The following is a 27,180-nucleotide window of genomic DNA, read 5'->3' as shown; positions in this document are numbered from 1 at the left end:
TTAGATACTGTGACATGAGACCATTAAGTGCTTTATACATCTGTAGTAGTTTTTTATATTCAATGTGAGATTTAATTGGGAGCAGGTGTAGACTGATTAAAACAGGGATGATGTGGTCATATTTTCTAGATCTAGTAGGACTCTTTCTGCTGTATTCTGAACTAACTAAAGCTTATTTATACTCAAACACCCAGACAGTAAGGAATTACAGTAGTCTATTCTAGATGTAACAAAAGCATTAACTAGTTTTTCTTCATCCTGTAGAGACATCATATTTGCAATTTTAGCAGTACTTCTACGGTAAAAGAAGGGCTATCCTGGTACTGTTATGCACATAAGCCTCAAAGGACATACTAGAGTCAAATCACACCATGGTCTTTGACTGCTGTACACACTGAGACAGAAAGACCATACAGAGATGCTACGTAATCGTAAAGTTTACTTCTAGCTACGTAATAGGACGGTTTACTTCAATAACTAAACCATTAATTCCTTTTTACACACCTGCCTGTGAACATATATCTGCAATGCAGTGTCTTTTCAATCAGATACAGTATTCAGATTTCATACAAATATCTAAAATGCTGATATCCATTGCTCAGTAAAGTGTGTAGCAGGGATTGCTGTGATACACAACAAATAGTCAACTTCAACTGACCTTCAATGACACACACACACACACACACACACACACACACACACACACACACACACACACACACAATCAAATCAAAATCGAGGAAAGGTCAAAGAATGTTATAGCTTTATTTAAAAAATAGAAATAAATAAATAAGAACAACCACATTTACAGAACACTGATAAATCCACTTAAACTCCTTGTTTTTTACATTTACATACGTGTTAACTTACCCATAAATATACACAATTAGCAGAAATAATAATTAATAGAATTCCACTGGAATAAAAACAAAATAAAAAATAAATAATCTTTGGCTGGGGATTATTTGTTACTTCTTTTTTGTTACCAGTAGCCTGACATTACTTTCTTTTTTCAAAAACAATCACAAACTAATCACTAATTTATCAACACAGCAAAAAGCACAATAACACAATGTCAATTCACAGAGGTCAGTAGGAGTCCAGACTTGGTTATGGGACGATTCTGGGGATTTGGATCGCAGGAATGTCCATGCGGTCATTTTCCTCCTAAAAGCAACAACAGAGAACTTCAGGTCTGAAAACATTATATGAAACATTCATGCATCATTTAAATTCAGAAAGTGCTTTATCTTTACTGGTTAAGGAATGGATTTACATTACATGGGGCATCAGTACATCACAGGTTTGTGAACCAATTTTGAGTTCTTGACTAAATATTCCAGTGCAATAAAAGTGTTCAGAATGAGTGTACTACACTATACAAAAACAGAATGTTACCTCGGGGGTATAAGCGGCTGCTTTGTTCAGATCATCTAGGCATTAAACTTACAAATGTGTTAAAGAAGACAACTGTAGGTCATATGAAAGCATTGCACAGATCCAAATTGAGCCATAATTTTTTAGTAGTATTTTAATTAGAAGTATTAAATAGAAATAAAGTAAAAAAATATATTAGTTTTATTCTTATCTGGTGAATCCTTAAATGTTGTTTTCCAATACTGATGAAGCAGTTAGACACATTGTATGTACATAAAATAGAGAGCAGACATTCAAGATACAAGATAAATGTTCGTAAACCACACATAGGGGGATTTAATTTTTCTTTCACACATCCCAGTGCAATCTTTCCTTCAAAAGGAATTACAGAACTTAATAGGCCCAGTCGCCACCCACACACTAGATATCTCTTGAGACTTGAGATAGGGAGAAGGGACATCAAAGCAAATATTAATTATGATTATGATTATGATTATGATTATTATGATTATTATTATTATTATTATTATTATTAAAGAAGAAGAAGAAGAAGAAGAAGAAGAAGAAGAAGAAGAAGATGATGATGAATGGGAATATAATGACTTTATTAGGGTATTCAAAAATAAATATGGATTAGGGAATAACTTTTCAGATACTTACAATTAAGGGAGTACTTTATACTGTATATACATTTTTATAATAATAATACCGGTAATCTTGAAATTTTTTAGAAATTTATATTATGTGATTAAATATATATTTTATATAATAATTTTAGTACATAAGAATGTAGAGTTGCAAAAAAAGCAATCACAAACCATTTGTATATTACTAAACCGTCAAATATAGAACAAGTATATTCCTTAGGTATTGCCTAAAGGCAGTGGCAGAACATAATGTAAGCAGAGGGTCTGCAGGCTGAAATACTATGTTTGATAAAAGAACAGAGGAACATGACCAGACTGGTTTAAACTGAAAGGATGTCTCTAGCAGCTCAAATGAGTACTCTTTACAGCCATGGTGAGAAGAAAAACATCTCGGCATGCACAACGCACAAATACCTTGAGGTAGATGGGCTACAACAGTGGAAGACAACATTGGGTTCTACAACCGCCAACCAAGAATGAGAATCTGAGGCTATAATAAGGACAAACCCATCCAACCTGGATGGAACACTTTTTTTGTCTAAACTATCGAGTTTCAGTGAGTGTCATTTATAGCCAGCCTGGAATAGGTATTGAGTGACAGCTGTTTTTCCTCAGGTCCTGTACATCAGTGAGCCCACGGTAACAGAGCTTCAGACTTACAGATTCTATGTCGGAGGCAGAGGATTTGGCTGTTCTGCTTTGGGACATATTTCGAGACACATCTGAGGCTCGGCTGGTTACAATGGAGTATCTGGTAGACATAAAACTGCTGTGGAAAGACTGGAGCTCCCTCTGAGGAACACACAGCAGCACACGCAGAAATGGGATATACTTCGCTATAGCCACTCTGTAACATATATAAACAACATATATTTTTCATAAGTAAATGTATTAGACTCTTTTATTTGTTTGAGAAATAATAATTTAAAAGCAACAAAAGCAGTTATGTTGTTATGTTGCAATTCTGTATCAGTGAACAATGCTGCAAACGTAATTGTGTACATGATGGCAAATGAACATGAAAGCATTAATAATATTATATCAGATGATCCGCTGTGGCGACCCCTAATGGGAAAAGCCGAAAGAAGAAGAAGAAGAAGTCTGCGTTGGCTTAGTGGTTAAGACATTGGCCTGCTGATCAGAAGTGGTGTGTGTTTAAATCCCAGCAAACAAAGCTGTCACTGTCATGCTCTTAAGCAAGAACCTTAATTGCTCATTTGTATCCTATCCCAACTGTAAGTCACTATGGGTTAAAGCTTCAGCCAAGTGAAATGAATGTAAATTTTATAGACAGGTTCTAACAATAGATTCAAGTTTTAATGGCTGATATCTTAAGCCATGTTTAAAATTTTAGGCTTGTAAGCATTTTAAATGTTAAAACAACAAATCCTTAAATAAACATTACCTAACATAAGACTTTGTTGCTGAATGTGAACTGTGGCCTTTTTATAGTCAGGTGTATAATTAGTCGAAGCTGTGAAGCTGGACAATGCCCCAAAGAGAAGCTTTTTATACTTAGAAATAAGGACAAAATTGATAAATAAATATTTTTACTTATATTTTATATATATATATATATATATATATATATATATATATATATATATATATATATATATATATATATATATATATATATATATTTATTTATATTTATTTATTTATTTATTTTTTGTTTGTTTGTTTTTTTTTTTCTTTGTTTTTTTTTTTTATCTTCCTGGAGGCAAGGATTAGGTTTTTAATTTAAAAACCAGTTCCAGTTCCACCTGGGGTGCTCAGAGGGAGGATGAAGGTGCTCTGTTAATACCTGTATTTGGGGTGAGTGATGGCGTAAATAATGGGATTGTGGATTGCTGAAGCTTTGGCTATCACAGCAGGCACTGAGTTCATATATGGTGTCAGCATATCTGCATACCTATAAGACGATACACAAAGACTTAGAAAGGGGCAGAGAATGTGTTTGTGGAATTGATTGTATTTACAACATAAAATCTTGAATAGCATTCAGCCTTTGAAAAGGGATGAACTGGAACTGCAATAGTTATAATTGAATAGTTTATTATTGTATTTTGAGTCAAGGCTGTCCAATGTGCTAAACAAAAAGAAATGACATCTTCAGTTTTGAACTAACTTATCTCAAAGCAGTCAGTTTAAGTGATGTGTGTAATTACCCAGCAAAGGCTGTAAGGGCCACAAGTGAATAGGGAGACCAAGAGATAACAAACAACAGGATGACAATCAGAGCAACCTTGGCCATTTTCCACTCTTTCTTCATCTTGTTAAAACTCTTCAATGTGTCTCTGGTATTGTTCCTGTTCATCTTCCTCACATCTCTTTTGCAAACAGAGAAACAGCATGTTAGAATGTACCATATTCTGTTTATATTCTGTATGGATGTAAGCTATGGACAACTTTATTTTAGTTCAGCATTTATCAGTGTTGCAGGGACACAAATTGTGATTGTAAAATCTGAGTCTGATGCAGAAAACTGTCACACAACATCAAAATATGGAGGGATTCAAGCACAAGGAATGCAACAGCTTCATCTGCATGGAAGGAAACTGTTCATTGTTCATTGTTATTTGTCATATAACTATTTGTCACAAACTAATTCATCTTCAAATGCAATTCATTTACAAGAAAAATGTATTAATTATGCAAGTGTTGTGATAGTAAGGCAATAAAAGAAGCAAAAAATAGTTAGCAGAGCACAATTGTTCAAGATCTGAGAAGGCAATTTGATAATTAAATGGAGGAAAATGACATTTCAGTAAAGCTGAGATGCAGGTATGGTCAATGATACTGCACATAATTGTAAATTTTTTAAAGCCTTTAAAATTATTTAAATAATACATTGTTTATGTTGTGCTATTGTTTTGTTCTTAACTTACTGGCTGCTGTTGCGAACAGCACGGAAGATGAAGACGTAGCAGTAAGTGATGATTATGAGAGGAATGAAGAAGACAAAAGTGAAGAGCAGCATTGTGTATGCCCGAACTGAGGGAGTAAAAGTCATGTAATCCCATGTACAAGAAGTCATCAGACCTTCAGAAACATAAGCACCTAAGGTCAAAGAAAGAGAAAAAAAAAAAAGTGATTTTGAGAGAAAAAACAGAGAGAGACCATTGCCATTGTCCATTTTTTGCTTTCATTGGTAAGATGAAGGAAAAGTGACAAAGACTGTATAACACTTAGATTCCATCTTGTTATTTTTATGTCAAAATCATAAATGCACGACAAATACAAAAAAAAGCATAAATCTTTAAACATTCAGTAAAAGATTGGCTGACCCTTGATAAAACACAAGTGTTAAGTGTAAGCCATTTCAAATTCTTCAAATGCTGTCAGGTTTCTGGCTTACTGTTCTTGAATTGAAACATCGCTGAAGTTATTTTTGTACCTGTTACAACAGTGGTTGATTTTCAACCAGTTTTCTTTTAATTCGTTTAGTTCTCTTACCCTTCCTTCTCTTTCTGTTACTCCGGTACACAATGCTGACAGACTTACTAGTGCAGACAGCGCAAACAAGGTGCCAAAAGTGCTCAAAAAGATAAAGAGATATGACTCCCACATGACTCCCACAGCAAGCTTTTTCTTGGCACTGAGAACTAAAGACATGATTTGCTGCAAGGACTAATGCATTAGGCAAGTCGGCCAAACTTGCACTATCACTGCAAAAATCACAAAAAAACTTAAACCATTAAGACAGTATAGCCTTATTTGTGGACAACATGCAGAGACTAAGGTTAAACTTATATGTTTTTATAAACTTCCGTGTGTTTCAGCAATGACAATGCTTAAAAAAATACTGCACCTATTACAACAGTATGGCTTCGTAGTAGTCTGAGTGTGAAACTGGCCTGCCTGCAGTCCAAACCTTTTACCATCATATAGTAAAAAATACAACAAAGAAGATCCAGGATTGTTAAGCAGCTAGAATCCTGTATCAGACATGGATGGGACAATATTTCTTTCCCGAAACTCTAGCGACTGGTCTCCTCAGTTCCCAAATGTATACAGACTGTTGGTAAAACATACGGAATGTTACACAGTGGTAAACTTTTTTGAGATGTGTTACAACCATCACAATCATAATGACCTTACTTTTTCCTTAGAATGGTACAAGACAGAGGTTTAAATTAGGAATATAATTATTACCTTTAACAATACCATTTATAATATACTTGTGCTGACAAGAAAATAGAGCCACAATATGCCGTATTGCTCAGGTATTAAAATGAAATCTAGAGATAATTTTTATATTTGAATCATTGCATCATTGGGAAAAACTTATTCCACCATTGTTCTCTGAAAGTACTTACTCCAGCCAAAAAAAGGTGGCAAACTCCAGCCCAGAGAATATACCCAGGCAAATGTCAGGACAAGTAGTGCCCTCTTCTTAGACAGCATGTTGATGGAGTTCAGGGGTTGTGTGATCACAAAGTAGCGATCTACTGCAATGACCATGAGAGTGATTATGGAGCAGATCCCAAACAAAGCCCCACAGAAGGCATACAGCTCACAACCTGTGCAGGGACACAGAGCAACAAGTCAACAGGTATAACTTTTGGGCAGGATTTTGCTTTAAACACAAAAGGGCTTTTATAGGATATAGTACCGCATAGTTTGTGACGTAGATTCCTGTTGTTAATTTCTTTGCCACAAATTTACATCTTTACAGTTTTCGATCTCTCATTCCTTAAATAATCTAAAATTATCATTTTGATTTTCTGTATTCTCTACTTTGCGTAGGCTCAGTTTCTATTTTTTCTTTGCTTTCGAAAGTGCTTTATTCCCTGTTTTAAAGCAGTGAGTGGAGGCCCTTCTCATCGGAACTGCAAACAAACACTACAGTAACCACATCAAGTTTCATAATTTCTCTTATATGGCGAGCATCCAGCTCATTCAGTGTGTGAAGTGTGACTTCCTCTTCACTTGCTCTACCCATCCTGAGGCACCCCAAGGTAGCACTAGCTTCAGTTGTGTGACACCTCATGAAGATTATGGACCTTCAAAGAAGTAGATGCCGACCCCGCAAACATTCCGAAACATTTAGAGCCCTACCAGCAACATTTGGATCCCACTTTATGTATAGTTTGGCATTGGAGCTCTTCTAATTTTTAAAGGCTCTGGAATTGATGGATGTATGTGTTGGATATATGATAATCTTAAATGTTTTTTTTATGAGTTGCTCAGTAGCTCCTGGTTCCACAACGTCAACTGACTGTATGTAAGATCATGGCATTAGAGCAGCGCATCCAGAGTCTAGAGAGAATTAGTGAGTGCGAGAGCAGTCCAGGTTCTGCAAGGGAAAGTCTGGATGCCATAGGTGGAGTTAGCGTTCCCCCAACTTTGGCATTAGAGCCCTTGCAGTGGGGCAAGGGGGTGACGATTCTGCCGCACACTCACAAAGCCAAATCTAATGCTAAGGCTCTGTCACGGGAGCACTATTCTTCTCCACTTCAGATGTCCAACAGGTTTGCTTTCCTCAGTGAAGAACCTGCTGAGAAACCTAAAAGAGCTCTGGTTATAGAAGGCTCTATTCTGAAGCATGTTTTCTAAGATAGTTCTTCACACAGGCGCTAATGATATACACCTTCAACAGTCAGAGGTTACTAAGAGTAATATTATAGAGGTGTGTAAATTAGCGAAGGCAATGTCCGTTGCTGTAATATGCTCTGGCCCCTTTCCAATGCCGTGGCAAAGTGAAGTCATGGTGGCTGAACTGCTGGATGTCCGAACGGTGCTCCAATTACATTTACATTTGCAGCATTTATATACACTGTACACTAGATTAAGATAAATCAGCCTACAACTCTGTTGAGGGTTATTTCTTTGCTCCAAAAACAATGTGGGCTTTATAGATAACTAGCTGAAAGTACCCGTGCTTCGCTACGGAAGGCAGAACGCTAAGCAATAAGCAATAAGCACTGAGCAGGACTGGATGATCAGAGATCAGAACGTAACGTCAACAAATAATGTACTACCCCTTTGTAGTACCGATACAGGGCAAACTACTTTAAAAATAATTTTTATCGTGCATCTAACATCTAATAAGGAACAATGTACTAAGTTTCATTAGGATCCGTAATGTTATTTCGAAGAATTTACAATGCGTGAGAAATCGCGTTTTTAGCGAGTTAGCCGCGATCCAGGGTGAATTTTTCAAAACCCTTTCTAAGTGAGCACCTAAGACCCAAAAGGAAGGTATGTTCCAAATTTCATTGCAATCCGTTCAGTGGTTTTTGAGATTTCGTGATGAGTGAGTCAGTCAGTCAGTGGTATTTGAGCTTTATATATATATATATATATATATATATATATATATATATATATATATATATATATATATATATATATATATATATATATATATATATATATATAGATTGAAGCAATTTTGAGGGCAAGGCTGGCGATTAGGGCGGAATGGTATCTATCCCATTCGGGAAAGTACTGCTTTCATTCTTTGTAGTATAGGTCATAGTCTCAGAACTGCACTAGTTAACCTGTGACTATTCAGAGCCAAGGCCGGGGAGCAGACAAACAGGCTAAACCTACCGTCTGCTAGCTGTAGTGAGTCGTCACTCAGGGTCCAGCAATTTGAGACTGTGGCGATCTCCCGAGTGGAACCAAAATTTTGAAATTCTCAGAAAGTCTGTGTAATTGACCTGATAAACATTACATTAAACAAGACTAAATAAACAGCCTGCACCTCTGAGCTAAAGATAGGATTTTTGAATATTAGATCTCTCCTGTCAAAAGTGCCGGCTATAAACGAAATTATTACCGACCAGGATATTAATGTAATGTGTTTGACAAAAACGTGAATTAAACCAAACAAATATCTAGCATTCAATGAAGTTAGTCCTCCTGGGTATACTGTAGTTACATACACCAGCCATGTCTAAATGGCAGAGGAGGTGGTGTTGCAGCTGTTTATAATAAGTTGGAGTTGGCTACAAACACATTTGAACTTTCCTTACACCAACATTAAATATTTAGTGGTAGACCCACTCTTGATTTGTTATTAACATTTGGATTTGATATAATAGTCATAATTCCACAGTGTGAAGCTATTTTCAGATTATTAGTTTAGCTCTTTTAAAATCTGCCTTAGTCATAGCATAAGTACCTCACCACATTACCGTGTTAAGCTTACAGGACATTCATGGCAACAACAACAGCGAGTTTTATCAATAATCTTCCAGAGTTATCAACATTAATTAGATCTCCTTTTAACCCCGCATCACTCGAATGTTTAGAATCAAAATTCTGTTACACTCTAGCTCCCTTTTAAATCAAAATGATCCAGGACAAAAAATTAGCACCATGGTATATTGATCATATGCGCATCTTAAAACAGACCACTCGTCAAACCAAATTGACAGTATTTCAAATAGCATGGAATGAAATATAGATAACTAGATAACTGACTTAAAGATAACTTTTTAATAATAAAGTTAAAAACATCAGGCAAAAAATCCAGTGGATTAATATAAATCCAAGCTATTTTATAAATAACCCTGTAGATAGCTTGACCCTTGTCAGCTGTCCAAATATAGGCCAATATCAAACTTCCCCTTTATCTCCAAGATTTTAGAAAAGGTTGTAGCACAGCAGTTATGCTCATACCTACTAAGGAATACAATTTTTTAAATGTTTCAGTCATCATAGCACAGAGACGGTGCTAGTTAATGTGGTAACTTACCTGTTATTGGCCTATGATCAGGGTTTTGTCTTCTTACTTGTTTTGCAGCTTTTAGTGCAGCTTTTGACACCATTGATAATACGATCTTCCTTGCTAAACAGCGCTCTCCTGGCTTAGGTCTTATCTAACTGATCGCTATTAGTTTGTTGATGTAAATGGTGAGTTCTCCACACTCTCCAAGGTAATGTTTGTTTTTTCACAAGGATCTGTCTTAGGCCCACTGCTTTTCTCTTTAAATACGCTGTCTCTGGGTAAAATTAATCATAAACATGGTATTCACTTCCATTGCTATGCTGATAAAACACAGTTGGATATGTCAGCAAAGCCAGATAAGAGAGATCAGCTTAAAAATGTTGGAGTGTGTAAAGGACATTCGATAGTGGATGCTTAATAACTTCCTTCTGCACAAATCGGATAAGATGAAAGTACTTTTACTAGGACCAAATGCAGCTAGAAGTAAGCTTTCCGATTACATAGCATCTCTGGGTGGTCTTTTTGTCTCAGTGTGTACAGCAGTCAAACACATTGGTGTGATATTGACTCTAGTATGTCCTTTTAGGTTCATGTGAATAACATTACCAGGCTAGCCTTCTTTCACCTTAGAAATATTGCTAAAATAAATGCTAGAAATATGATGTTACAGGATGCAGAAAAAACTGTTAATTCTTTTGTTACATCTAGATTGCACTACTGTAATTCTTTACCGTCTGGGTGTTTGAATAAGTGCATAAAAAAGCTTCAGTTAGTCTACAATGCAGCAGCAAGAATCTTTACTAGATTAAAAAAATATGACCACATCAACCATTTTGATCGGTCTACACTGGCTCCTAATTAAATCTCACATTAATTAATTAATGAATTAAAAACACTACTACTGACATATAAAGCACGTGTCTCAAATAATGAAGCAGGGGCAGATCTTTCTCTTACAAACCCAATTATAAAAAATGTTGGGACACTGTACAAATTGTGAATAAAAAAAGGAATGCAATAATTTACAAATCTTATAAACTTATATTTTATTCACAATAGAATATAGATAAAATATCAAATGGTGAAAGTGAGACATTTTGAAATGTCATTCCAAATATTGGATCATTTTGGATTTCACGAGAGCTACACATTCCAAAAAGTTAGCAATAAGAGGCCGGAAAAGTTAAATGTACATATAAGGAACAGCTGTAGGACAGTTTGCTGTGTCATCGCAGGTTGAGGCTACATCATGCAAAAAAAGAAGCCATAATTCATAATTCATAATACATAATTCAGAAATGCTGCCATCTTCTCTGGGACAAATCTAGTCTAAAAGTATCATCCATCTCCATACCTCCCCTGTTCTCTTCATCTGCCTCTTTCTACCTGCATGTGTTCTCTCACCACATCCATAAATCAATCATGTTCAATTGTGAATAAAATATGGGTTAATTAGATTTTTTTTTCTTTTTACACAGCATCCCAATTTTTGGGGAATTGGTGTTGTACTAGGCTGTAAATGTAAAGTATACAGTTAATTTAAAAAAAGAAAAGCAGAATGACTCTCATGCTCTCACCTTTCTCTCCAAAGATCCATCTCTTGTGCATACTAGATATAAAGAAAACTGGAGTCTGGGTGGCACACATGAAGAAGTCTGTGATGGCCAGGTTTATTATAAACATGTTGGCAGGTGTTCGTAGAGTATGACTCCTACACGCACGCACGCACACACGCACACACACACAACACATACAGAGTGAAACACGTTCAATACCACTGTGAAAAGCATCCATAATTTTTAATAAATTCTTTCTGCATCTGTTGCCTCATGCAGCTAATTATTAAATCATCACTTTGATGAAAAGCAAAACTTTCATCTCATAACTCATATGATATCATCAGATATCTAAATGAATAACAATACAGATTAGCAAATGGGAATAAGGCAGAAATGCTGGAGTCTATTATTAAAAAAAAAAAAATTTTCAATACAATTTTTCCACTCACAAAGTTTATGCAGTTGAATAAAATGTTATTAGTTGTCAAACCAACCCTTACTTAGACCCCTGTATGATCAAACCACCACCCTCAGTAGTAAATATAGTCACATCCATCCAGAACACAATGGTAATTAGAAAGTGTCTCATTTGGTAAAACTGTCAGCAGATGTGTAGCTCACCTGGTGAAAGCGTAGAGGACCAGAAAGTTGCCGACGATGCCAGTGATGCCGATGGCGAAGATCACAGCACCAATAGTGTAGTGTGCATGATCAGGGACATCTACTGTGGGAAAGAGCTCATGCACCATAGCAACCTCCAAACATAAGCAGAAGACGGCACATTTAAGAATACTTGCATAATAATATCTGTATGAACAACCATTTAAAATCCATTAGCCTGTGTCCATCCAAGCTTTTATATGGGCACAAGCTGAGACGTATAGTGAGAGGAACAGTGGATACATCTGTGTTCCCCAAAAATAAATGGCAGGAAACAGGTTGGACAGTAAAAAATAGAGAATTGTTGAACAGGACCCTTAATAAATACCATGAGACTCCTGTTTGATGGAGACATTTTCCTGTTTATACATTTTATCAAAAGATCTAGCATTTTTTCAGTAAGCACCGAATCGTTACTTACATGGAAATGTCTGTGTTGGATTTGGTCAATCCAAAAACTTGGATTCTTCTTCAGATGTTTTCTTTAAGGTCATTTATCAACACCCTATGATAAGTTCATTTACAGAGGATGATTTCATAAATTTTTCTTAATATCCTTCCTAAGAAATTACACAAATATCTGTACTTTTTGCTTCTTACATTTTCAAACCAGACTCGTTAATTTGGTTTTAATCTATTTCATGACATGAACAATATTCTTTTCTTCTCACTGTGTGCTGTTTCCATCACATCAACATATTTCCTGTGTTTGCACAGCTTTTTCAACCTACCACTGGTTTATTATTTCCTGGCTCTCACACACCACAGACATAGGCTAGTTTACAAATCTAACAACAGGCAAGGCAGAAGGCAACAAGAAGTATAGCTAACGTGGATGCGACAGAGAGAGTGGTTGATGTAAACATGACTGAGAACAGAGACATTCCTGATAACCTGATCATCATCATATCTCTGCTTGTGTTATATATTTACATTTACATTTGAGGCATTTAGCAGACACCCTTGTCCAGAGCGACGTACACAAGTGCTTTGAGTCTCTAGCAATGAATAAATCTACACTGGTATGCTAGATTACAAACTTATTATAAATATAACTCTTGAATTCTACAAAGCAAACTTGGAAAGTGCTAATTTAAGTGTTTCAGGAAGAGGTAGGTCGTCAACCGTCGCTTAACCCTCATAAGGTCTTCGTTTCCTGTTTACAAATCTGGTCTTTGGGGTCTATATGACCCCAACAATTGATAGAGAAATTATACAAAAAATATACATTTTTAATTATACAAATAATATATATTTTTTTATTGTTTACTTCTCATCTATTCATTAATGCTGTGTTTTGGGAGATATGAAGTACTTTTGTACCTATTTACCACACAATTCCTCAACTACACCATAAGCTTGCATATGAAATATAAATTTTTTATGAAAAAATCACTTAAATGATGATCTAAATTTCTGATTTATGCTGGATTTATAGATTTTTTTTTTGACAAATGAAGAAAAAATATTGAGTTTTTTTCACATTTCCCATTCATTTCAATGTGGGGTCATATTGACCCCGAAGACCAGAAGTGTAAAAAAATTTTTTACATACCTTCAGAACAACCGAATCAAGCCCAGTTTTTTTGTGTGTGTATAGATAGATTATGTAGGAAAAGTCACAAAATATTATTCCACTCAGATGAAGGGAACCCTTTTTTTTTATCAAGGAAATGTCGATTGGGGTCATATAGACCCCAAGGACCGATTAAAGGTTAAAGATAGCCTGGGACTCCGCTGTACAGACATCTAGGGGAAGTTCATCCCACCACCCCAGTGCTGGGACAGAGAAGAGAGTACCAGTCAAGCAGTGCTGGAGGATCTCAGACAGCGTGGTGCAGTGCGAGGTGTGATGAGGTCTCTGAGGTAAGATGGTGCTGGTCCATTTTTGGTCTTGTAGGCAAGGGTCAGTGTTTTGAATCTGATACATGCAGCTACTGGAAGCCAGTGAAGGGAGTGCAGCGGTGGTGTGGTGTGGGAGAACTTGGGCTGATTGAACACAAGTCATGCATTTTGGATCATTTGCAGTGGATGACTATCGTTTAGAGGAAGACCTGCCAGCAGAGAGTTGAAGTAGTCCAGTCTCGAAATGACAAGGCACTGAACAAGCACCTGGGCAGCCTGTGTGGACAGAAATGGTAGAATCCTTCGGATGTTGTAGAGAAGAGATTGACAGGAACAAGCCACATTAGTGACATGTGAGAAGAAGGACAGCTGATTGTCCATAGGTACCCCCAAGGTCACGAGCAGTGGCTGAAGAGAAGAGCAGAGAGTCATGAAGAGTAATTCAGAGATCTTGACCTGGAGATGAATTGCCTGGGATGACCAGCAGGTCTGTTTTGCTGGGGTTGAGTTTTAGTTGATGAGCACTCATCTATTAAGATATGACTGTTGAACATGCCGAGATCCAAGCGGAATCTGTGGTATCTGAGGGAGGGAAAGAAAAGATGATTTGAGTGTCATCTGCATAGCAGTGGTAAGAAAACCCATGTAAGGATATGACTTCATCAATGGAGTGGGTATAGAGGGAGAAAAGGAAGGGACCAAGTACCGAGCCTTGTGGGACACCAGTGGTGAGTGGGGCAGATGTGGATGCTCTCCATGTTACCTGGTGTGAGCGACTATCAAGGTAGGAAGCAAACCATCCCCATGCTGTTCCACGGATACCGAGGCTCTTGGGAGTAGACAAGAGAGTCTTGTGGTTGACTGTGTCAATGCTGCTGAAAGGTCCAGAAAGATAAGTACAGATGACAGCTTGGCTGATTGAGCAGCGTGCAGTTTCTCAGAAACAGCCAAAAGGGCCATCTCTGTGAAATGTGCCGCTTTGAACCCAGACTGGTTTGGATCATGGAGGATGTTCTGTGAGAGACTGACAGACGATATAGTGGATGTTCAGCCTGGTTACAATAATTAGGTAACAAAATTTGAAATTAGCTTTGTCAAAGAATAAATAAAAGCTTTTTTTACAGACATAATAAATATATCAAATATGTCAGAATGTGGAGTCCGAAACGGAAGGAACGTATAGGGATATGCAACACCAACACATGCCAATAAACACGAACCAACAATAACGGACCAGGAGTGCGGGTAAAGGAGGGGTTTATGTAGGAGCTGGAGATGAGTGAGTGAATGAGTTCCAGGTGTGCACAATCGAAGCCGGAAGCTTCAGAGAACACGGAAGCTTGACAGCCGCCGAAGGGGGCGTGGCAGGTGGATTCCTGACAATGTTGAGGATGTATTCACTAATAATAAACACATTTGCATTAAGTAGGAGAAGGAGAGGAGAAAGACGTCTACAGAAACATTGGAGGTGGGTTTAAACTGTTCTTTCATGGTGTGGATGGAAAGAGAAATGGTGTAGGGGTGATCCTGAGGGAAGAGTTTGCTAAGAGTGTAGTTGTGGTGAAGAGAGTTTCTAATAGGGTGATGAACGTAAAGCTGGAATTTGAAGGGGTGATGATAAATGTCATTAGTGCCTATGCTCCACAAGTGGGTTGTGAGATGAAAGAGAAAGAACATTTCTAAAGTGATGAAGTTAGATGAATTGGTGGAGAGTGTATTTAGTATTTTTGATTTTTCGAACAGTGGTGATGAGGACAAGGTGAGGGAGGCGCATTTGAGATGGTTTGGACATGTGCAGAGGAGGGACATGGGAGAAGAATTATCCAGCATCAGAAAGTGATTATTGATAGAGATTTTAAAGTCACTCTGATCTTCTTAATTCATTGCATCCATATTCATATTTCAGTCAGTCCAGTCTAACAGTAGAGTTTAAAAATAAAAGTAAAAAGCCAAATACCTTGAATTCCTATAAGTATCTCTACCTTATCCTTGCTTAATAATCCTTAATATATATAAAAATAAATATGCAAAATTATGAATGTTGACTTTCTGTATTTAAATATAAAAAATATATATATTTCTAAAAATCTAATAATTTTACTGTTCACAGAGTTTTAGAACTCATACCTTGATGAATAAATACAGGGGCCTCATTTAAAAAATGAACATGTTGCACAGTAAAAATGATAAAAATTTTAGCTGGCCGCTGAATTTGACAGAAGTAAATAAGTTTCTTATCTCATCTAGGCAGCAACCATAGAACAATGTCAACAAAGAACTGAAGAATGAATAATCTCCTGACAAAAGCAGGGGCAGGAAGAGAAAAGAATTTACCAGCTTCCACAGAATAGAAATGTTTTTCCACATCATCACTGAATGCTGAGTGCAGAAGAATATTTCAGAAATAAAAACTAATAATAATACTAATAATAATAAACAGAAATCCAAAGAGCATGCAAAAAATCCCACTGTGTGGTGTGTTGTATTTGACAAGGGAGCATGTACCATTTATGTGGGTACACCAGAGCTCTTTTCATAACTGAGGGCATACAAATCAGTAATTTATTTGCATCCTGATCATTCAGTTCGCTTAACTCATTATAATTAGCTTGTCTTTATAATCAATTTCTCATTTGCTAAATGATTTTAGACTTTAGAATTTAGACTCTTGTCAGGATTACAGAGACTGTTTCTTACAAGTCACTTCATTGTCACATTTTTTTAATACACACAATAATTAGCACTTGTATTAAGACGACACACACAACAATCAGTGCCTTGTTCATGTGTCTGGTAATTTTCCTGGTTTAATCCTTAGGTTTGTGTTTCATGTTTGTACTCTGCAAATAAATGTCACATCACATTTTCTTAAGTTTTTCTTAGTTGCTTTGGAGCGTATCTCAAATAAGAGATGAAATTCTCAAAACTCCTTGTTCAACCTCCACATCATTTAGTCAATTGTGCACATCATAAAAACATTTCTTGTTGCTTTGATCGAATGCTTTATCACATTCATTTAATCGATTGTGTACAATTGGCTGCTGTTTCCTACATTATTATGTTGATCAAAATATGTTTTACAATATACAAAAGGTTTCATCTAAATAGTCAACCCACAAAACATCTTATCATCAGTTCATTGCATAAGTCATTAAATGCAAAATGGTTAAACCAGTTGTCATAATCTGTCAAGTTTAAATTTCTATTAAACTTTTTTTTGGTAAATGTTTATTGAAATGTTCATTCATTCATTCATTTTCTCCCGCTTATCCGTAATTCGGGTCGCGGGGGCAGCAGTCTAAGCAGGCCCCCGCCTTCGACTGCTGCCCAATCCTCACAGCACCGTCCCTTACGGTCCCTCCTGCAGGTGGTGAGCCCACGGGAAGTATTGAAATGTTTATTATACAAAATCAATTGTGCAATTGAATTTCACTAATGAAGGAGAGTGAACGGCATCAGATCAACCAATGATCAACCAGTTCTCTAAAACAGGTCAAAGGTGAATCTTATGAACATTCATTTGGCAACAGAGCAACACACAATATTTTAATTTCTGAACATATATGAACAACCAAAACACAAACAGACACTAATACAGTACAGTAAAAGTGTGAATCCTGTGCGGTCTCTTGCAAATATGCAATCAAATAAATGAATCAATGCTGCTGAAATTCATAGATGTCATACAGAAGGAAGTCAAATTTTGTGCATTTTCAATCACTGTAATCCAAACTGTAGTTTATATCAAGAAATACTGAAATTGTGCAGTGTCATACTGGCAACACAACTAAACATTTTGATGATCTTGCTTGTGAACAATGGCGAAGGGACTTTTCTGATTTGAATGAAATGTATTCATTGACACAAATACTTACTTTTGAGAGATTAACTAAGGATTTTGAGAAAAGTACAGGCTTTTGCAAAAAAATCCACTGTGTTGTGCTGTTTGTACACATTGTTTTGAAAATGCACTCACTGGTTCCCAAATCCTAAGGATGATTCGAGAAATGCTCAAAAACAGCTGAGAAAGTCAATTGGAACTTGATTGCGTAGTAGTAGTTTGTAAGTGCTTTTTTGTTTTGATTATCAGGTGGAAATCAAGGAAATTGTTTCTGTCTCCCTTAAGGTGTGATTGTGACTTTAGTAAGATATAATGAAGCTGTATCTAACTCAAGGTGTATTTTAAGGCAGCGGTTCCCAACATTTTTGTGCCACGGACCGGTTTAATGTCAGACAATATTTTCATGGACTTTCATGGCGGATTAATACAACAAAATAAAAGGATACGACCGGCATAAAAACTGGTATTTTCTAAATATAATAATAATCATGAATAATCATGAAAACACTGTGTTGTTTTTGTTCATTTTGCTAGCTTGGGGGTTTCAATTTAGCAGTAATGTATTATGTGTTAGCGGTTGGAGCAGCCCCTTTAAGAAGGTAGCGGATGTAGGTAACACGTGACCAAGGGAAGCATCATGACATGCATCAAGAGTGAGTCATAGACAGAGGTGGCGGAGAGAATCCGGTAATTTTGAAAATAAAACATCGTTCAGAATCATAAAATAAATAAAACGGAAATAATAGAATAATAGAACTCATTAAAATGCCAGAGTATTGTGATCTATAAAAAATGACAGCAAATTCAGAAATACATCCAACACTCAAAACTGAACTAACTTAATTTGACATGAACAACTTGAAAAACTCCTATAATGAATACAGTGAGCATCAGTTTTAGAGCTGTGATATTCGAAAGAAAGAACGAGTTCCCACTTTAAGACCATAATTATTTACACAATATATTGTTTTTGCTGTGTGATCTAGATAACAGACTGGAAAACATCTATTCTGCTATGTCCTTTTGATGCACTGAACAAATCAGCAATGAGCCTGTGATTTGCAGTGGGGACCTCTTCTTCCATTGTAATGTTGATGTGTATCTGAAATTTCTGTTGTGTTTTCAGAATTTTCTGTTGTTTTCTGATTTGCTGTTGTGTCTTTGTTTTGTTCATTTTTCGTCCAAGATCCAGCCTACCAGACACTGCCTTGCACTTATTAAGCAAGATTGGATTTCATGTTGCTTGATGGCTATTCGGATAAAAGCACTTGTCAAATGATTGCATGCAGAAACACTTTTGCCTATTGGTGACTCATGGACTCATGGCTGTTGCTAATGATTACTAATATACTTTTAATGTAAAATTTTATTTCCTCCCAGTTCCTCAGCTATGCGCTCCTGTGCATACTCTCTGTTTAAATTAATAGCAACCCTTAAAGACTCTTTAATAAACAAACATTTTCCATATAAACAATTCGAAAAACTGCACACTGAGCACAAAATGCAGCATTTTAACTTTAATAAACATTGTTGAAACTATAACTAAAAATGTGGGTTATGATTAGGTGAAGCTGATATCAATTCTTATAAAAAAGAAAAGGACCAGAGCCCAAAGCTGCTTTGGCCCAAGATCTTCTGGCAGCATGAAGAATTCTGCTAAATCCCAAAGTATTTTACCCAATACTTGAATGACTGTCAGGAGATTAAGGCTTGGCTAAGAGAGGATATTGTAATAAACAAGTCAACTTCAAAGCATGGCCTTTGTTGGAAAAAACAGATCTTAATTCTTTTTAACTTATTAACTGCCTTTACCCAGTCAGATACTATCAATCCTTGTATTCCCAGCATTTTCTGGTAGTAGTTTCTTAACTGAAACTAATCCTTAGCTAGACTGAAAGGCTGAATATCTTTGGAGATCCAGTGTCATGCCATGATCATTTGACCTCCCTGGAGAACCCTGTGAGTAAATCATTTTACAAGGCACATAACCTTGAAGCATTTCTCTACTCATTCTGCTGACCTACCTCAATCATGCAGGTGCAATCTTTAATACATAGCAGGATCTGCCTCTATTTCTCAGCCCAGTTAGTGCTTGAAATTGGACTCCTGTACCTCAATCATGCAGGTTGTCCCCCCCTGCATGCTGTCTGAGCCATGTATTCAGATGCTCATGTCAGATATAAAACACTGATTCTTCCCTACAATAAAAAACACCTTGTCAAACTCCACTCTGTAGCATGTTTCATTCAAGCCACATGCAGTGTAATTGTTTTTAATGACTGGTCTGTGACATAAAAAATAAAAAAAACAGAAACAAGCAAATAAAAAAAGAATAATAGTATAAAAAAAAGGAAAACTGAGTACCGTATTTTCCGGACTATAAGCCGCTACTTTTTTCCCACGTTTTAAACCCCGCCATCGGTGAAGCTTTTCTCCCGATGCCGTGCAGATCAGAACACAGGTGTAGTGCGTTTTTTCATGCCCGATCGGCAATTTTATTGGTCTAATGTTATGGGGCTTAGTTTTTTGGCTTTAAGCTTGTGAAACCGGGAAAAACCCAGGAAAAATTCATAAATTAGCCGCTTCGTTGTTTAAACGCACGACGACGCCAAAAGAAAATCTCTCGAAAGAAATTGTTGTGAAAGGAAAGAGGAAGACAGTGAACAATGACTTTCTTGGTCGGCTACTGTTTAGATACAAGCCGTTGTAACGCGTTGAGTCTGGGTCATGGGAGAGCTCACTAACTCCAGTTGCAACAGAAATCATATAAGCACAGACTGGTTTCCAAAACTCGTGCTTTTTTATTTTTCTTAGCAACAGCGTTACAGGTTAGTCAAAGAAACTTAGAAATGAGCATCAGAAAATAATAAAGACATATTCCTCGGTCTTGCACACATCCAGTAATAGCGGAAAAATGCGGCGGCAGGCTATTCCCAAAATGGCGCTTTGCTCTTAAAGGAGCCACAACATATTTTACGCGTTACACCGTGTAACAGACACTGTCTTTTATTAAAGCCTGTGTAAAGTTCATTAGTTTCAGTGTAGACAGGCTTATAGACAGGTGCGGCTTATTTATGTTCAAAATACAAATCTTTGTATTTTGCCTTGCTTTCGGTCTCCTCTGATTCAAAAGGGGAAACCAAAAACCAAAAAAAAAGAAAAGCTTATATTTGAGTGTGCTTAATAGTCCGGAAATTACGGTAATTATGAGTATACCTAATCACAAGGCATGACTGCACCTCCAAATCACAAGAAATATAAGTAATAATGAACCTTGTACATACATGTACCCAGGTTGTGGAAATAAATTCCCTCGGCTGTCACACAGTTAACTCATCATGCTGCACTTCATACATTATATAAAAAAGCGTACTTGTTATCTGTACTAACACATTGTACAATGACTCTGTTACAGGCCAAAAACTGAGAGAGTAGCTCTAACCTTAATTTTTGTAAGTGCCCTAAAACAAATTTCCAAAGATTTTTCCGGTGTAAACAATTTCTAACTGAGAAAGTCTTGTTCCCCAAGCAGTAGACTTAGAATGAACAATAACCAACAAGCTTGTATACTGTTTAGAGAAGAACAACAAAAGTCATAACAGAGAAGTGATTTAGAAGCTTGTACTGAATAAGAAAACAGGATTTATGAGCTGATTACTCACACTGATGCAGCAGACAACATAGATTTAGAATTCAGCTCACTTAAATCTCTCTCAACCGAGCTCTCTTTCTAACACATGACAATCATATAAACAGAGAAACAGATTCTTGGGAGATTACACACGCATGGCCACAAAGTACACATGCTGCAACTATAACATGCCTTAAGTGTTAACAGCTGAACAACAACCCCAGCTCGAATACATCAGTAACAAAAACAACATGGGGCACCTAACTCAGCTTTGCCGTGTGACTACCAGTCAGTTTTTTTCTGCTCTTCTTTTTAATTATAGTAATTGTTTTATATGTGATCTTTTTTTAATTAGTTGAATAACTTTATTTAGATTTAAAGTAGAATTAAAAGCCCAGGCAGACGAGGTTGATCTAAGGCTTATTCATAATCATAATCCATTAGCAGGCAAATGTTAAGAGTAATGATTGCCATTTACTTTTGTTCATTGCGGAAAGTATTCAGTCACTGTAATAATTATATTAGAAAAACAAACAACTGCAACAACAACAATAGTAATGATAATATATAATAATATAATGTATAAATTATAATTGCATGTGTGTGCGTGCGTGTAGGCAGTTTGTTAAATGAAGTCATCATGACAGAAACAAAAATATTCATAAAAAATATTTTACATAACATAATATATTTTAATTCATAACCTAATGTACAAAAACATAACATATATTAAATGCTACTGTGCATCCAGAAATCTATAAAAATTGCATATTCTATAAATCTTCCATTTGAACCCCAACTTTTGCCTGAATATTAGTTTTGCAGTATTATGGATTGCACACAACTCAAAAAATCTCAATATCACCATCTGCATCATCTACCTGCATTCCCCTGTTTTACACAGGTCTTCTGATTGGTTAAATGAAGGATTAAATGATGTATAGCATGAATAAACAACAGAAAAACTGTTCAATAGACAGATGTCAGAAATAATCAATGAAAATAAATTATTATTAATATAGGATAGGATTTTTTTTATGTGACACTATACCCTGTACAACCTCCATCACAGTGTGACTCAAATGAAAAAAGTATTAGAAGTCTAAATACACAATTTGCTTGTGCAAGATATTTTGTACATAAAAGAAGAATAATAAAGATCACTGACAAGCTTGCCAATATACAGGTAATACATGTCTTTACTCTGTGATTTTACAGACACTTTTGTTTTCTGGCAGCTCTGTGCAGTGTGTAGTTCAAAAATGTCTAGGAAATAGTTTCAAATGAATTGGCGAATATAAATAAATTGACCAAGCAATTGCTTAGGACACAAAGTCTAGCCTGAGCGCCTGAAGAGAGACTGAATTGCACTGATTAAGGTAATGATTTTAAAGGTATGAATTAGAGGAAAGACTCTGAAATGCTGGATTTATTAAAAAAAAAAAAGGCCTGCAAGAAACTATACATATTGTGAATTTTTTAGACATCAACAACAACCCCTGAGAACAGCTTAAACTGATGGCGATTGCATTTTAGTAGGATTCAACAGCAACATACTGAAGAAAACCCAATGCGTTGTGGTTAATTACATTCACTTTCATTGCTAAAACAGTGTTTTAAAAAAATCAATACACTGCTGATCCTCTGTATTTTAGTGCAGAGATATAAAAAATATTTTGTAATAAATATTTTGTCAGTATGGCATGCCTTCTGCATGTCAATAATAAAATGCAAAAGAGTTTGTGCTGTATTTTCTGACCTTTCCTACCTTTATAGGAGCCCATGAATCTACAAATCTGTTGAAAACCTGTTGAATCTTTAAAGGCCTTTCTGAATCTTTTTATGCACACAGAATCACAACTGTCTGTCCTGTAATAGAAAAGAAATGGACTGATGGGCTCTGGTTGAGTTAAAGCATTCTTTGTGTGCCAGAAATGAGCTAAATACACCCTGTCCTGGACACAATACAGATCAACAACAAAAAAATTACACTGAATGATTACAATTGACAGTAGAACTTTCTTGTATTTGTAATTTTAAAGCAGTCCATTTAGTAGGTTGCACTAGACTTCTTGGTATTTAGTGGTCTTAAGCAGAATGATCAAGTCAATGTCAAGTGGCTTGATTGCAATTTCAACCATGCACACAGCACTCAGTGAAACAAAGCAACATCCTATCAGGACCATTGAGCTTCATAAAACAACAGTCTCAACTACATGATAGATCACAGAGCATTTCTAAATATAATTGCATCTTTATCTGCATAAAGAATTCACTTAAGGTTATGTTCTTTGTGTATTAGGTCAGGATATATAGGTCTGCAGTTGAGAAGTGGTGGATGCAGGTCATTCCTGACCTTTATCTAGGCTCACATGGACACATAATTTTAAGAGCTACATTGCCTTCTGCTGTTACTTACACTGAATAACTGGGGACATCATTTTAAAGTCAACTCACTTACACAGGAATTAAAAATTCCATTCATGGATAAAATATGTTCATCTTAGCACAGTTAAAGATCATCCAAAAAATCTGCAGGTGTTACATCCGGTCTGACAACATGAAGTAAACATAACCTGATTGAACAGCGAACTCAATTTCATAAGCTATTGATATTTAAACTAGCAGCATACCATAATAAGCAGCACAACTGCAGTCAGTGGAGGGGAAAATGGCAAGGATGCCTGATGTCTGTGCAACACAAGCCTACTTGTGTGTTTAAATTGCCACAAGATGTCACGCTGATGACACCCCATTCCACAAATCTATTAGATGATTTCTACTTTTTTTAATTTCCCAGTTTCTGGGAAAATCACAGAAGCTGTGGATAATAAAAGGCTTACAAGAGGTAAGCAAAATGCTCCACTAACAAATAAATCTGATTTGAGGTAGATCGATGTATTAAACCATGGAGTTAAAGAAGAAACTGAGTCAAACTGAGTAGAAAACTCAGGCCCAGAGGGGTCAAAGTCATACAGACATCCACTTCAACACCTTTAGGATGAATTAAAGTGCTGACTGTACCTCAGGCCTCCTCATCATAAATCATTTCAAACCTTTACTAACACACTTGCAGTTGAATCAACAAAAATCTCCACAAACACACTCCAAAATTAGTGGAATAATGGAACATCTTTACAGAAGAGTACCGGGTATTATGACAGCAAATTGGGATGAAATGTGAAAAGGGGTTGTTAAAAAAGAACATGCAGATCTTATTGTCAGGTGTCCACAAACTTTTGTCCATATTGTGTACCTCTGGATGAACACCTGAAAAAATAAAGGCTATATTTAGCCAAATGGGACCAGTGCACACCAGACTTTGCAATTTGGTTACTGTTAAAATGGCAGTAATATTTTATTTATATATTTTTTGCTAAAACACATTGGAACAGAGGGTTTCACTTTCAGAAAGGGCTCCAAGTCGTGCTCATCCAACCAAAACATCCCCTTCCTTTCCCAATAGCTTCTTTAAGCGTTTAAAGACTCAAAGTGCATCATTACTTTTTACTTAGTGTTTCATTATTAATGGTTTGATTGCTAATTGTACTTGTGTTTAGTTTATATGCCAGAGTTTTAAGAAATATTTATAGAGATTCTCTAGATTCTGGCTGCGTCCCAAATTACAACATTAAGTATTAATGATATAGTAACATCATTAGTTCTATTTAGACATGTTATTCAATAAGCAAATGACCAAAAATTTAGCTAAAACATGGATATGGTGAAATGGTTACTATTACACCACCACCAAAGTATACTCGCATGCGCGCATGCAAAGGTTTGCACAAAGTGCCTTTCAATTCTCCAAAGCTCTGTATAAATAATACAGGTCTCCATTAGAACCGCAAAGACACTGTGGTCATGCAGTCTGACAGCTCGCAGTAGAAGATAGTTATTTTGTCACTCACTGTGGTGGCCGTGGGAGCTGCGGGTTCCAGCAGCATCATGCCCGCTCTGTCCGCTCTTTCCGCGCTCCCGTTCCGCGCGCACAGCACCTCCTCCACCATCACATAGCCCGCGCGCGCACCCGATTCGAAACACACCGCCTCAGTGCACGCGTGTGTATGAGTGTGTGTGTGAATGTAAGACTGAGTTCTCCACGAGATCGTTCTCTCGCAACAAACATGACTGACCAATAGTAGCCGCTTGAGTTTATAACAGTTATAATAATAATAATAATAATAATAATAATTATTATTATTATTATAATAATAACAATTAGTATAATATTAATAATAAAAATAATAATAATAATAATAATAATAATAATAATAATAATAATAATAATAATGTGGTTTGTGGACACCCCTGACTGGAAAATCTGTATTTTCTTTTTGAGCATACTATTCCACATTTATTTCCAATTTTTATAATATCCTTCACTCTTCAGGGATGACGATCCTGTAGATACTGAAGTGTGCTTGTGGAGATTTGGGGTCATTTAAGTCAAGTCAAGTCAAGTCAAGGTTATTTCTATAGCGCTTTTCACAACAGATATTGTTTTGAAGCAGCTTTACAAAATTTTAAGAGTTAAGGTGAATGGTGTGCATTTATCCCTGATGAGCACCCATGATGACTGTGGCAAGGAAAAACTCCCTTAGATGTTATGAGGAAGAAACCTTGAGAGGAACCAGACTCAAAAGGGGAACCCATCCTCATTTGGGTGACATCAAGAGTGTGATTTTAACTCTTTAAACAATACAGAACACTGGAGAGTGAGAACTAACATGAGCACTGGTCTTTTACAGTCATTTGTGGTTATAAAGCTAGAAGCTACTGAGCAACTCATAAAATAGCTCAACATTTGTGATCATCATAGATCCAACATCAGCTTCTCCATGCCAGAGCCTTTAAACACTCAAGGAGGTCCAATGTCAAAACTCCACATAAAGTTGGATCAAATTGGCACTGGTACGACTCTAGATGGTTTGGGATGTTTGCGGGGTCGGCATCTACTTCTTTAAAGGTCCACAATCTTCATAAAGTGGGACTTGACTGGGGCTGGAGCAACCTCAGGATGCTTTGGGATGGGTAGAGAAAGAGAAGCTGTGGAGAGAAATTAGCGTAGCTGCTGTTCATAATATTAACAGCACAAGTTGATAGATGTGCATGTGATCAGATGTTTTGGAGCAGAGGATTAAGATGCTATGTTTGTTATGTGTAAGCTTTGCTAAAAAGATACGCTTTTAATCTGCACTTAAACTGGGAAATGTGGGTTTAGTCAGAGATGCGGGTATAATCCATCAGGGAAGTATAGTCCGTAACGGAAAGTACAATCCATTAGGCGGGTATAATCCATCAGGGACATATAATCCCTAAAGGAAAGTACAATCTGTAAAGCAGGTATAATCCAGTACGTGAGGGTAATCCTCAGGGTAGGATGAAGTTTAATTAGCTTCTGGACATTTCGTCGCTGACCTTCCCTTCCTGCTAATTAATTTAGTTACAGTAAATCTTGCTTCAGTTAATAGATACAGGGCATTAACTATTATTATTATTATTATTATTATTATTATATTTTAACATTGACTACTAATATGTGTTACACATTCTGACTGTCCACTTGATAAAACAAACTTGATAAAACAAACTTTTAAGTTTTCTATGAAAATGTTGTTACCTAATGAATGTGTCCAGGCTGAACATTCACATATAGAACAAAAGCAGAGATCTGTGGTGAGTGAGAGACAGAACATTATACACCAGTCGATTGAAAAAGATGCCAGGAAATCAGTTGATTGGCTAAAATCGGCGTGCAGTGGAAATAAAAAATAATGACATTTCACCGAGTCAATTAATTAAAACTAAAGTAACGAGCCGGTTTTGAAAATGTAAGAAGTAAAAAGTAAAGATATTTGTGTAAAAATGTAGAGTAAAAGTAAAAAGTTGTCTGAAAAATAAAGAGTGGAGTAAAGTACTCATACCAAAAACAT

General features: G+C 36.3%; 1 protein-coding gene and 1 long non-coding RNA gene across 6 annotated transcripts in view; one reads left to right on the top strand and one right to left on the bottom strand.

Moving 5' to 3' along the window:
* Positions 1–27,180, top strand: part of LOC310724443 — a 430,012-nt gene that overhangs the window by 42,489 nt on the left and 360,343 nt on the right. The window lies entirely within an intron of this gene.
* opn4a (opsin 4a (melanopsin)) lies at positions 747–25,292 on the bottom strand. Of its 5 annotated transcripts, none has more exons than XM_083538435.1 (9): positions 25,156–25,292; positions 11,889–12,022; positions 11,286–11,419; positions 6,347–6,550; positions 4,916–5,087; positions 4,196–4,357; positions 3,832–3,939; positions 2,685–2,871; positions 747–1,167 (listed from the first exon to the last, which is right to left on the bottom strand). In XM_083538435.1, the coding sequence occupies exons 1-9, from the start codon at positions 25,252–25,254 to the stop codon at positions 1,111–1,113; spliced, it is 1,257 nt and encodes a 418-aa protein (XP_083394561.1). In that variant the 5' UTR covers positions 25,255–25,292; the 3' UTR covers positions 747–1,110. The 5 variants fall into 5 exon arrangements, 4 of the variants coding, with proteins under 4 accessions (XP_083394561.1, XP_083394562.1, XP_083394560.1 ...); XR_014533057.1 differs by having other exon boundaries at positions 1,026–1,167; positions 2,685–2,816; XM_083538436.1 differs by lacking the exon at positions 2,685–2,871.

This window comes from Silurus aristotelis, assembly GCF_946808225.1.
Source record: "Silurus aristotelis genome assembly, chromosome: 4".
Taxonomy (NCBI): Eukaryota; Metazoa; Chordata; class Actinopteri; order Siluriformes; family Siluridae; genus Silurus; species Silurus aristotelis.
This window is presented reverse-complemented; position numbering and strand designations above follow the sequence as displayed.